Source organism: Pelecanus crispus, chromosome W (assembly GCF_030463565.1).
Source record: "Pelecanus crispus isolate bPelCri1 chromosome W, bPelCri1.pri, whole genome shotgun sequence".
In the NCBI taxonomy this organism is placed as follows: Eukaryota; Metazoa; Chordata; class Aves; order Pelecaniformes; family Pelecanidae; genus Pelecanus; species Pelecanus crispus.
This window is the reverse complement of record NC_134675.1, coordinates 18,930,038-18,943,717: the sequence shown is the minus strand read 5'-3', so window position 1 is coordinate 18,943,717 and position 13,680 is coordinate 18,930,038. Positions and strand designations below refer to the sequence as shown.

The window sequence follows — 13,680 nt, the reverse complement described above, 5'->3', positions numbered from 1 at the left end:
TCGTGGTTTAGTCCCAGCCAGCAACTCAGTACCACGCAGCCGCTCGCTCACTCCCCCTACCCTGATGGGATGGGGGAGAGAATCGGAGGAGTAAGAGTGAGAAACACTCCTGGGTTGAGAGAAGAATAGTTTAATAATTGAAATAAAATAAAGTAAAATAATATTAATAATAACAATATAATAATAATAATAGTAATAATAATATACAAAGCAAGTGATGCACAATGCAATTGCTCACCACCCGACGACCGATACCCAGACAGTTCCCGAGCAGCGATCGCTGCTCCCCAGCCAACCCTCCCCAGTTTATATACTGAGCATGACGTCATATGGTATGGAATAGCCCTTTGGTCAGTTTGGATCAACTATTCTGGCTGTGCCCCCTCCCAGTTTCTTGTGCGCCTGGCAGAGCATGGGAAGCTGAAAAAGTCCTTGACTAGCATAAGCAGTACTTAGCAACAACTAAAAACATCAGCATGTTATCAACATTCTTCTCCTACTAAATCCAAAACACAGCACTATGCCTGCTACTAGGAAGAAAATTAACTCTATCCCAGCCGAAACCAGGACAGTATCCACCCCTTATTCTATACCATCTACGTCATGCACAGGCCCTCCCCTTTCCAATGTGTTCCAATTAATCACCACCGCTTTCCCTATCTTGATATACACACAGGTATCATTCCCTTCGTCTATGGCCCATCCCTCTAAAATGTCCATTGAGTTCATTAGCTATTTTCACCCAAAATCAAATTCCCTTGAGGTACACATTGGGCTTCCCCATCCTTTCACATCACCCACCAAGTGCACCCAGGTCCTTGAGCAAAAGCAATCCCACGAATGGGTTTGCCTTTGCCAGAGGGGGAAGTAACCCACACTGTCTTCCCCAGCATATTTTTCATGTGCACTACAGGAACTTTATCTCCTTCTACAGTACGTAGAACTTTTGATTGGGCAGGGCCAGCTCGATTGGCAGATCCCCTGGTGTTGACTAACCAGGTGGCTTTTGCTAAATGCGTATCCCAATGTTTGAATGTCCCAGCACCCATTGCTCTCAGGGTAGTCTTTAACAATCCATTGTATCGCTCAATTTTCCCGGAGGCTGGTGCATGGTAGGGGATGTGATACACCCACTCAATGCCATGCTCTTTGGCCCAGGTGTCTATGAGGTTGTTTCGGAAATGAGTCCCGTTGTCTGACTCAATTCTTTCTGGGGTGCCATGTCGCTACAGGACTTGCTTTTCAAGGCCCAGGATGGTGTTCCGGGCGGTGGCATGGGGCACGGGATATGTTTCCAACCATCCAGTGGTTGCTTCCACCATGGTGAGCACATAGCGCTTGCCTTGGCGGGTCTGTGGGAGCGTGATGTAATCAACCTGCCAGGCCTCCCCATATTTATATTTCAGCCATCGTTCACTATACCCGAGGGGCTTGAACTGCTTGGCTTGCTTGATTGCAGCGCATGTTTCACACTCATGAATAACCTGTGCAATACTGTCCATAGTTAAGTCCACCCCTCGATCACGAGCCCATTTATACGTTGCATCCCTTCCTTGATGGCCTGAGGTGTCATGGGCCCACCGAGCTATAAATAATTCACCCTTATGTTGCCAGTCCAAATCCACCTGAGCCACTTCAATCATAGCAGCCTGATCTACTTGCTGGTTGTTTTGATGTTCTTCAGTGGCCCGACTCTTAGGTACATGAGCATCTACATGACGAACTTTTACAACCAGGTTCTCTACCCGGGCAGCAATATCTTGCCACAATGCGGCAGCCCAGATGGGTTTGCCTCTGCGCTGCCAGTTGCTCTGCTTCCATTGCTGCAGCCACCCCCACAGGGCATTTGCCACCATCCATGAGTCAGTATAGAGATAAAGGACTGGCCACTTTTCTCTTTCAGCAATATCTAAAGCCAGCTGAATGGCTTTCACCTCTGCAAACTGACTCGACTCCCCTTCTCCTTCAGCAGTTTCTGCGACTTGTCGTATAGGACTCCATACAGCAGCTTTCCACCTCCGATGCTTTCCCACAAGACGACAGGACCCATCAGTGAACAGGGCATATTGCTTTTCATTTTCTGGCAATTTATTATACAGTGGGGCCTCATCAGCACGTGTCACCTCCTCCTCTGGTGATATTCTAAGGTTTTTTCCTTCTGGCCAGTCCATGATCACTTCCAAGATTCCTGGGCGACTGGGGTTTCCTATTCGAGCCCGTTGTGTGATCAATGCAACCCACTTACTCCATGTAGCATCAGTTGCATGATGTGTAGAGGGGACCCTCCCTTTGAACATCCAGCCCAACACCGGCAGTCGGGGTGCCAGCAGGAGCTGTGCTTCAGTACCAACCACTTCTGAAGCAGCTCGAACCCCTTCATATGCTGCCAGTATCTCTTTCTCAGTTGGAGTATAGCGGGCTTCGGATCCTCTGTATCCCCGACTCCAAAACCCTAGGGGTCGACCTCGAGTCTCCCCTGGTGCTTTCTGCCAGAGCTTCCAGGTAGGGCCATTCTCCCTGGCTGCAGTGCAGAGCACATTTTTAATATCCTGCCCTGCCCGGACTGGCCCAAGGGCTACTGCATGAACTATCTCCTGTTTAATTTGTTCAAAGGCTTGTTGCTGCTCAGGGCCCCATTTGAAATCGTTCTTCTTCCAGGTCACTTGATAGAGAGGGCTTACGATCTGGCTGTAATTTGGAATATGCATTCTCCAAAACCCCACAACGCCTAAGAAAGCTTGTGTTTCCTTTTTGCTAGTTGGTGGGGACATAGCTGTTATTTTGTTGATCACATCCATTGGGATCTGACGACGTCCATCTTGCCATTTTATTCCTAAAAACTGGATCTCCTGTGCACGCCCCTTGACCTTACTCTGTTTTATGGCAAAACCAGCCTTCAGAAGGATTTGGACTATTTTCTTTCCCTTCTCAAAAACTTCTTCTGCTGTGTTGCCCCACACAATGATGTCATCAATGTATTGCATGTGTTTCAGAGCTTCACCCTGTTCCAGTGCTGTCTGGATCAGTCCATGGCAAATGGTGGGGCTGTGCTTCCACCCCTGGGGCAGTCGGTTCCAGGTGTACTGAACACCCCTCCAGGTAAAAGCAAACTGGGGTCTGCACTCTGCTGCCAAAGGGATGGAGAAAAATGCATTAGCAATATCAATTGTGGCATACCACTTAGCTGCGTTTGACTGCAGTTCATATTGAAGTTCTAGCATGTCTGGCACGGCAGCGCTCAGTGGTGGTGTAACTTCGTTCAGGCCACGATAGTCCACTGTTAGTCTCCACTCCCCGTTAGACTTTCGCACTGGCCATATGGGACTGTTAAAGGGTGAGCGAGTCTTGCTGATCACTCCCTGGCTCTCCAGTCGACGAATCGGGTTATGGATGGGAATCAGGGAGTCTCGGTTGGTGCGATATTGCCGCCTGTGCACAGTTGTGGTAGCAATCGACACCTGTTCTTCCTCAACCTTCAGCAACCCTACAATCGAAGGGTCCTCTGAGAGACCGGGCAAGGTGGACAACTGTTTAATTTCCTCTGTCTCCAAAGCAGCTATACCAAAAGCCCACTGGTACCCTTTTGGGTCCTTGAAATACCCTCTCCTGAGGTAGTCTATGCCAAGGATGCACGGAGCCTCTGGGCCAGTCACAATGGGGTGCTTTTGCCACTCATTCCCAGTTAGGCTCACTTCAGCTTCCAGTACAGTTAGCTGTTGGGATCCCCCTGTCACTCCAGAAATACAGATGGGTTCTGCCCCTCTATAGTTTGATGGCATTAGCGTGCACTGTGCACCAGTGTCCACTAGAGCCTTATACTCCTTTGGGTCTGACGTTCCAGGCCATCGAATCCACACAGTCCAGTAAACCCGGTTGTCCCTTTCCTCCACCTGCCTGGAGGCAGGGCCCCTCTAACACTGGTCACAGTATTCGCTGTTCACTTCCTGTAAATGTGAATCAAAAGTCCCCTGATCAAGGTCGGAAGTAAAATTAGCCCTCTTACTCTGTCTCGGGAACTGCTCACTGGAAACTGGAGCTGCAATTTTCCTGGGAGAACTGCCTTTTCTAATAGTTTTTCCTTGCAACTCACGCACCCGTGCCTCTAAGGTTGAGGTGGGTTTTCCATCCCACTTTCTCATGTCCTCTCCATAATCACGCAGGTAAAACCACAGGGTGCCCCGTGGTGTGTATCCTCTATATCCTCTCTCTTGAGCATAGGGACGTTGACTCCTAATGGCTGAGACACTGGTCCGTGCAGGTGGGGAGTAGGACAGATCCTCTCTGAGTTGTTGGAACTCTTGGCATATTTTTTCAGACAGTTTTTCCACAGCCGAGACACAGGCCCGTAGGGAGGAAGAGAGCTTTTCTTCGTAGTCCCGGAGTTGTCTAGCCACTTCATCCACCGTTGGTGCCTCGTCGTCTTTCCAGGCTAGTATTGCCAACGAGTTGGAATACGATGCTGGTGCGCTCCGTACCACCTTCCGCCACATGGGTTGTGTGCACCTGACTTCATCTGGGTCTTTGGGTAACTGCTCATCATTCAGGTCACTGTAAATCACCTCCAGCACGCCTAATTCCCTCAGGTACTGGATACCTTTCTCTACGGTGGTCCATTTGCTTGGGCGGTATAAAACATCCTCCTTGAAGGGATACCTTTCCTTCACGCTTGACAGAAGTCGCCTCCAGAGGCTGAGCGGTTTTGCCCCTTTTCCAATTGCTTTGTCAATGCCCCCTTCCCTGGAAAGGGATCCCAGCTGCTTGGCTTCCCTACCCTCTAAATCCAGGCTACTGGCCCCGTTATCCCAGCATCGGAGCAGCCAGGTGATGATGTGCTCGCCTGGATGACGACCAAAATCTTTTCGCATATCTCGCAGCTCACTCAGGGATAGGGATCGGGTGGTCACCATCTCATTTATGGGTTCTTCCTCCTCTGGTTCTCGTGATGGCCCTGGTTCATCTTCATCCCTTACTAAACGAACTGATTTCCTCGTGTATTTTTTCTTCTGTATAGGGGCAACTGATACTGGCGCAGGTTGGTTCTCTGGTTTAGCCACAGTGCCTGCCACTGGGGTTGGAGTGGCTGCAGTACCTGTGGTGGGTGTTGGAGTAGCCGCAGTGCCTGTGGTGGGTGTTGGAGTAGCTGCAGTGCTTGTGGCTGTGGTTGGAGTAGCCACAGTGCTCATGGCTGTGGTTGGAGTAGCCACAGTGCCTGTTGTTTTGTCATCAGATCCAGAGACCCTCTCTTTCCCTTGAGGGTACTGAATAGTGTTGAACAGGGCTCTATAAGCATGGGCCAGTCCCCAGCATGTTGCAATGAGTTGTGTCTCTTTGGAGTTGCCAGGGTGAGAACATACTTCTTCCAAATACTTTACTAGTTCTTCAGGATTCTGCACTTGTTCAGGGGTGAAGTTCCAAAACACTGGAGGTCCCCACTGCCCTAGGTACTTGCGCATACGATCCCACACACCCTGCCACTCATAACTCTCCAGCCTTGGGGCAGATCTCTGGATGATATTCTTAAATTGCTTACTAACCTTTGTCAAAACCAAAACAATATTCCCAAGAAGTATCAATAGAAGTATCTTAACTGCCCAGGGATGTTCAAAATGCTGAAAACTTTCTGTAATGAGGGAGGAAGCATTATAGAATAAGGTAATGAAGGTGCCATTCTGTAGTTCCTCCACAACAAACGTCTCCGAGGGAAAGGTATAATTGCTAACTCTCTCCATGAGGTGGTACCCGAAGTACAGTAATGACTTGTGTATAAAACCCAGATACAAAACCATGCTCAAGGTCAGGATTTTGATAAGGAACCTCCCAATCAAAACATCCTTAATCACTACAGAGCATAGCGCAATGCACAGACCAACACCAAGCTTTAACATGCACAGCCAAGAAAAGAACATGGTACAGATCAGACGAACTAATATCATGACCGGCAACTGTTAACAGAATCCTTAATACACTCTGGTTAATCTGTTCTTATCTCAAACCCTTCGTGCCCCACGTTGGGCGCCAAAAAGGACTGTCGTGGTTTAGTCCCAGCCAGCAACTCAGTACCACGCAGCCGCTCGCTCACTCCCCCTACCCTGATGGGATGGGGGAGAGAATCGGAGGAGTAAGAGTGAGAAACACTCCTGGGTTGAGATAAGAATAGTTTAATAATTGAAATAAAATAAAGTAAAATAATATTAATAATAACAATATAATAATAATAATAGTAATAATAATATACAAAGCAAGTGATGCACAATGCAATTGCTCACCACCCGACGACCGATACCCAGACAGTTCCCGAGCAGCGATCGCTGCTCCCCGGCCAACCCCCCCCAGTTTATATACTGAGCATGACGTCATATGGTATGGAATAGCCCTTTGGTCAGTTTGGATCAACTATTCTGGCTGTGCCCCCTCCCAGTTTCTTGTGCGCCTGGCAGAGCATGGGAAGCTGAAAAAGTCCTTGACTAGCATAAGCAGTACTCAGCAACAACTAAAAACATCAGCATGTTATCAACATTCTTCTCCTACTAAATCCAAAACACAGCACTATGCCTGCTGCTAGGAAGAAAATTAACTCTATCCCAGCCGAAGCCAGGACAGTAGAAAAAGCAGGGCCTTTCTTTTAAGTTACTGTGGCAACACATGAGTATGCAAGTTGAGTAGGGTTTTTTTTTCTCCAGTGATCTGCTGTTGAATCTTTGCTACTTTTCCTTGAGAAACTACTTTTAGACTTTTATGTCGATATATGTTCTGGCTAGGAAATATAATATCTCTATACCATTAACTTCCCAAATACAACTGGAGAACAAATTTTAGTGAAGACCTTGATACTAATGATAGTTGTACTATTATGAAGACAAACATCATTTGATATCTTCAGTCATATCCTGTCCTCCTGTGCAGGAGGTTTCATACTTAGGAAATTGCTACCATGATGCAAAAACTTATTCCTGTCCTCTGAAATTGATATCTCTCATTTGCATTGTCTTTGAGGGAGAGACGTGCACTGCAGAAAGTACTCAAGCTATATATTTCAAATAGCTTGGATTTGCTTTTAGAAATTAAGTTGGTTTTTTTTTTAAACTTAAAATACCACAAAACCAAACTTTGATTCATTTAAACCAGAACAAAATCCCTAAGTATTGTGAGAAGTTTGTTTTGGGGTGGTTTTTTTTTTTTTTTAACGGCTTCACTTGCCAGAAACAGTAGGAGTTGCTGCCCCTCTGGTTGACTTCTCTTTTTCTCCCTCCTCCCACCAGGTAATAGTGAAGCTAATTCATGTGTGTTTAAAAGAAGTAAATTTAAATCTGCTGTATGGAGCATGTTCTGAGCGATTAGGTATTGACATTGGAGAGTACTTTAACCAAAAAGACTTCAAAAGCCAATACTGGCATGGTCTTTCAGGCTAATAACTGCCTTGGATTGGGCAAAAGGTAAATTACAAATGTTGTAGTTCTGTGACTTTGACTTAGCACTGTTAAACTGAAAACTAATCTGATCAATCTTACTGTAATCTGTTTTTTTTTAAATTAAAACTCTTATCTCAAGCTTTCTTGGAGCAGCTCTTCTTTCAGCACTGAAATGTGCTGAGAACAGCAATAAAACAAGAAATGACTGGTGGAATTACTTTTTAAATCTGTTATACAGTTTGGGGAAACAGAAGAAACACTTCACGAAGTTTACTATATAAGCTTTTTAGCAGTATTGTATTTCAATGCATGCTCTTCCAAGTAATTGTTACTTCAAACCAGGTAGATATCTCAACTTTTAAGACTCATGCCGTCTTACCTAAATTTTGCTGGTTATGACTTCTGGAAATTGTTTATAAGTTTTTTTTTCTTAATGGTATTCTTCCCAATACTAAGTGATCTTCAGGTATAGATGTAATACTTTCCTCAAAGCTCTCTAGAATAAATTCATCCTATAGTTTCTTACCTAATGCTGATATTTCATTAGTCCACTTAGACCCTGCTAGACACAAGTGACTGCATAATACTTGATGCTTTCTGTTTTGTCTCAATAATATTGCTTAAAGGAGTTATAGTCCAAGAAGATCAGAATCCTTTTTTCTTTAAGTTTGGAAAGAAGTTTGAGTACTAGAGTGAAATGCAAGTTCTTTAACCATGCTGTTCATCACTTTGGTAGATCAAGAGAGTAGTCTAGAAAATTTGAGCTGTGGAACAATAGACAGATGAAGATGCATTGTGGGTGCTCAGGTCATGGTTCTTCTCTGGAAACAGGCTGTAATCTACTTAATTCCTGCAGATAATAGCCAGCAGTATGGGTTTTTAGCTTAGACAATATGAAGATACTCTCCTTTCATCTAAAAGGATTGTGAGAATACTAGGAAGAGACAGAACAACAATTCTTAGTTCCCTCGTGTTGAAAACTATATTGGAGAAGAAAGCAGAGCAGGTGAAAAAACTTGTCTGGTGAGTGCAATCAAGCTATACTGGACATTGTTTTGGGATTGGCTTTTTTTTTTTTTTCTTAAAAGGTTAGAGTAAAAGAGGTGGAAATTGTGAAAAAAGGAGGCATTTTAATCACTTATTTTAGATGGTTCTTACTTGCTTAAAAAGTGAAACAAAACTAAGCATTGAGTTGTTTGGTATTTTGTTTGCATGATTTTCAATATAGGAAGGTGCTGCAAGCAATTACAGACTAATTACATCATAATCTCAATATTGCGAAATAAAAGAGTGACCACACATTTCAAGCAGCTTCTCTTTGCATGGAAGAGTGCACCTTGTCACTACATGAGGGACTTAATTCCCTTGATCCATATGCCATTGCTTTGCATTTCTGATTTAGCAGCAGGTAATTACATTAAAAAAAAAAAAGCCCCCCCCAACAACTGAATAACCCCAGCACTCTGAAAATTTTCTCCCCTACCCTGAGAAGTTGAAACAGTCAGGTATGAGTAGGAGGAAATGAGGACTAAGTCACCATGACGCCATTATTCATAGAGCAGATCTTTAAAAAGGATGATGCAGAGCTGGTGATGTGATGTCAATGACTGCACCTAACTAGGGTAGCAAGTATTAGTGGCAGTGTGCTGAAGCTGCGATAAGGTTTTTTTAGGCTGAACTTAATTTTGTGAGCAACTGTTTTACCATGATGATTAAAACTACCTACTCTAAAGAAGTAAATTGTAAATAATCAAGAGACTCTTATTTGTGTATGCCTCATTCTCCAATTCTGGAGATCTAAAAAAAAATACACTTTTCTCAAATATGCAGTCTTGAATCTTGGTGTTAGTATGTGTGTAGGGCAAAGGATGAAGCTTTCATTCCATACATAATTTTATAGAATAAATGGTGTTAGAAATATGCTACAGCATTATGTTGACAAAAACATGTCCTTCCCTCATCATGACTGCACACTGCTTCTGCCTCTTCCCTTACACAACTTAGCTAAATAATAAACAACTGATGATATATTGTGACATGCTATCACAATACCAACACAGGGGGAGGGTGGAAATGACAGCTGGACTGCAGTGTTTTTCAAAACCCTGCTATTCTTAATATTAGGAGAAAGGAAGAGGATTTCTTCCTGATAGGAAAGGCTATGTTTTTGTGCTGTACTGCAGAGTCCAGCTCCAGGGTTCTGTGCTGGCTGGTGTCTGAATGGTTCAGTGTTTTGGCGAGGCTCTGGCTTGGCTTTTAGCTCATCCTGCTGTCCTGCTTTGTTGGTGTGCTTGGACAGCTTCCAGAGCTAGGTCAGTTGTAGTCCCGCTGGCATGGAACTGGAAACAACCCCTTTTCACAATGACAGTGGTTTTTTTCTGTCACTTTTAGAGGGGAGGTTTTGCATGCTATTGATTTTATGACTGTAACGGTACAGAAGACATTGGATTCTTTGTGACATGCTTAGCTGAAATACATGGGCACTACGATAAGCCTGTAACTACCTGGTTGTGGAACAAAGCTGCATGTCAATCATCAGATGTTGCTTCAAGGAAGCTTTCACCTTATGAGCCATTAGTTTGTTTATTCTTCCTTGTCTGTTTTCAAACTGAAGTATTTTTTTAAACAGTCACTTCCATATGATGTGAAGAACAAAATCCATAGCAAATTATTGGTGAAACCACAGTATTCCCCATTCATGATGGACCCAGGAGTCAGGCTTAGTTTGGAGGACTTCATGGGTGGGGGTTAAAGGGGGAAGGGGGTTGACAAGGATCCTAGGTCTTTTCTTTTTTTCCTTTTTGTAAATCCCAACTATGTAACTTAGTGTTTCTCTTCTCTTCTCCCCCAGTTCTCTTATTGCTTGATTGGTATCTTTTTAATCCTTTCTTTTTCTCCTGTTGTCTTTTCTGTTTTTTCAGTGTTTAGTTTTGTTTGTAGACATTTATTTGGGGGTAGCTGGTATGTATATGGAAAGGAAGAGGTGGGCTATGCCCTGACACAGAGGTCCTGAGGAGAGAACTGAGACTACAGCAACATCCTTCTCAGGCAGGCAGGAAGGAGGCTGGTTTTCATCCTTTTGATCCCTTACTGGTAGATTAGGAGTGTCTTCCCCCCCCACCCAATGATTTTTGTTGTCTAACTCTAAATTGGTATGCATTTTATATATGATACTACTGAATTTTGAGCACAAAATCAAGTGCTTTTAAGCACTTTAACACCACTGGGCTGTACATCCCTAAGTTAAAGAACATTGTCTATTGTTTTGTTGAACATTCTTGGTAGTCCTCCATTTCTTTTTTCCATATAGCCATTTCTTTCTGAGGGTACTCATCCCTATACACAAATAGATTCTGCAGACACTGCTTGTGTGTCAAGGATGGAGGATCAGCATTTAAAAATGTAATTCTATTAGTTTGTAGTAATTTGTATCCTATTTTGAGCTTTTTTTTAAAAAAAACCTTTGCTGTTCAAATGACTAGTTTTAGTTAGTGTTGCAGGTCTCTTGAGGCATGATAGCATAAAGCATTGTGCACCTTAATCTTGTGTTCTGCTTTCTCTTTTGTGGAAGAGAGGGGAATAAAATCTCCATGCCCTGAGGTTGTAGGGCTTGTGCAGTGACCACATTGTTTCAGGGAACTATCCAGTGTGTGTGGAAGTGAGGGGATCGCATGCATGCGTAACTTTTCCCTTTTTCCATATCTCTTTCCGAAAACTCCGTCTGCACTTGCATTCCCTGAGGAGCACCCCTTTTCTGATTTCATCAAATGCAATTTATGCTCTTTTGATTTGTAAAGCTGTCCAGAGAAAGTATAAAGGGGCAACTGGAATATAAAGGAATAGTCAATAATTGTCGCAGTAGCAGCAGATTGAGCAACTCAGTGGTTGTCACCGAACTGTTTACTCAGTCATGGTTTTGGAATGTTTCCATACTTGATGTGCCACAAATTTGAAGCTGAGAGAAATCCTGTCTTTGCTCTTCTTCATTCAACAGTCTTTCCTGGGAGCTGCAAAGACAAGGTAGTAGTCATTGGACAAAGAAAGTGCATAACCTTCTGACTTGCTGCATGCTTGTTCCTCTTTATGCACTTCTCTTTGGAAACATGGGGGTATAATCATCACTAGAGCTTGTGTTGCTTTTGTAATGTATTTTTTTATTCCTTTTTGCTAGCTGGCTTGCCTTTTGCAATTCTCAATTCAAGACGTATCCCTTTCCAGAGAGGAGTTTTCTGTAGTGATGAATCCATCCGGTATCCATACAAAGAGGACACAATTTCTTATAAGTTGTTAGCAGGAATAATTGTTCCTTTCAGTATAATTGTTGTAAGTTAAACTTTTCTTCATTGCATTTGATTTCAATGGGGTGGGGAAAAGGGAGGAGGGGCAATCTGTTAATACAGATTTCTAAAACTGTGTTCTATAAGATTCCTCAACTTTAAAATAATGCACTTGGACTATGTGCTACAACAATACAAATGGTGTTCTGACAAGGATAACTAAAAGTTTTTCTACTGAGGCCAAACAAATAGAACTGTAGAACAGAAAAATACCTTAGAACTATGGTGGCATATTTTGTTTATAGGTGACTTAATTCTATAGTCTGAGATAACTGGTAAAAACTTCCTCCTTTTCCATATAAGAATAACACTAATGTATTTTAAATGACTGTCTCAAGCTTTTCTATTTTGAGAGCTACTACTTTCAGAATATGAGTTTGTACAACCTATTAAGTCAGCATTTTTATCTGCTACAGAGTCATTGGAAATACTTCTCTGTGTGGAAGTATAACAGATACTAAGTTCTTTAATAGAAAAATATTATGACTTCCAATCAGAATTTACCCCAAACATAACTTTAGAATAGAAAGAATAAGTAGCCAGGGAGTTTTTCCCTGGATATTTCCCCCAAAGGCCAGGATAAAACACTGGGCCCAGTTGTGTTTGAGTTAATGCTAAGGCTCACTTTTGCACTGCACCTAATCTGGTTGAAAAAGGGATACTATTCTCCTTCCCTCTTCTTTAGACCAGATCAGTGAGCTGGAGAGATTGCCTCTGCAACTGCCAGTTTGGGATCTCTCTGACCACAGCTCCTAGCTCAGTGGAACTGGTTCAAGCATGTAGTGACTCTGTATCCTTAAGACTTAATTACATGCTATCAGCTGAACTAACCTAATAGCTTGCTGTGGACAAAAGGTGAGGTCCCACTATTGCCCTGTCTTTTGTCATCTCTAGTGACTTGTCTGAACCAGGACAAATTAGCGAAATTCCTTAATCTGGCAGAAAATAGCTGGTTTCTTTGTGCTAGGTTATTGAGTAAAATGGCCTGTGGAATAAAATATCAGTGCTGAGGCAAAAAGTGGTGGGAGCATGTCCTCAGGCATGGGCAGAGGGGAGAGCTAGACCTCATCAGTTAACCATTTTGTGCCCTAAGTCTCCTGGGACTGGACTTTAATTCCAACAATGGCCCTTCAACAGAGGCTTCAAAATCTCTGTCCAGATGTGCTAAAAAGCTTCAGACTCCAGTCATGGCATTGTGTTGGGTGACATCCAAGCTCATCAGAGCTACAATTTGAGCAGAGTTAAAACTCTTATGCCAAATAAGACTTTTAGGTGTATAAATATTTATCCAAGTATATTTTAAGAATCAAAGCTGGAAAGGAGCAGCTAAATGTAAACCTCAGTATTGGCCAGCTGTTTCTCTGGGCTAATGGGTTAAAATCAGGGGGGATATTATGGCACTCTAACTCTTGCATAGGGACTGCATGGATTTTTATCTAGGTTCCAACATAAGGGTCAACCTGTAGCTTATGTTTGCTCTTGCATGGAGTTTTTTTCCTTAACTGTAGAAATGTGGGGCTGGGAAGCAAAACTGTGATTTACCTAGTTTTCCTTTTCTTGGAAAAACTGCTTCAAAAACTTATAGAAATACTTCTGGAGCAGACAAAACTTTGTTGTGTGTGTGGGTTTTTTGTTTTTTGTTTTTGTTTTTTTTGTCTATTCAACTAACCGGCAAGTGGTTTATGCTAAAAGATCCTGCCTTTTAAGATAGGACTATTTTTTTACACTGTACTATCATTGGTAATCAATATTATCTAAGAGCAGTAGTACGCGGTCACAGCTGAGGTCCATCTAGCTTTTAATCTCATTTCTAGCAGTGGTTAAAACAGATGAGTGAGGAAGAACAGAAAAATAGAGCAATCAAAGACTCATATTTTGCCCTCAGTACTTTCATACCAGCCATTTGCAGCTCGGGGACTTCCTGAGTCAGACAA

The 13,680-nt window shown here is 43.1% G+C and overlaps 1 protein-coding gene across 1 annotated transcript in view; it reads left to right on the top strand.

Annotated features, from left to right (window-relative positions):
- LOC142596494 (phospholipid phosphatase 1-like) overlaps window positions 1-13,680 on the top strand; it is a 104,798-nt gene that overhangs the window by 28,211 nt on the left and 62,907 nt on the right. Inside the window, exon 2 of the mRNA XM_075725618.1 lies at window positions 11,581-11,732. Within this exon, the coding sequence (XP_075581733.1) occupies window positions 11,581-11,732 (152 nt within the window). The remainder of the gene's footprint in view (window positions 1-11,580; window positions 11,733-13,680) is intronic.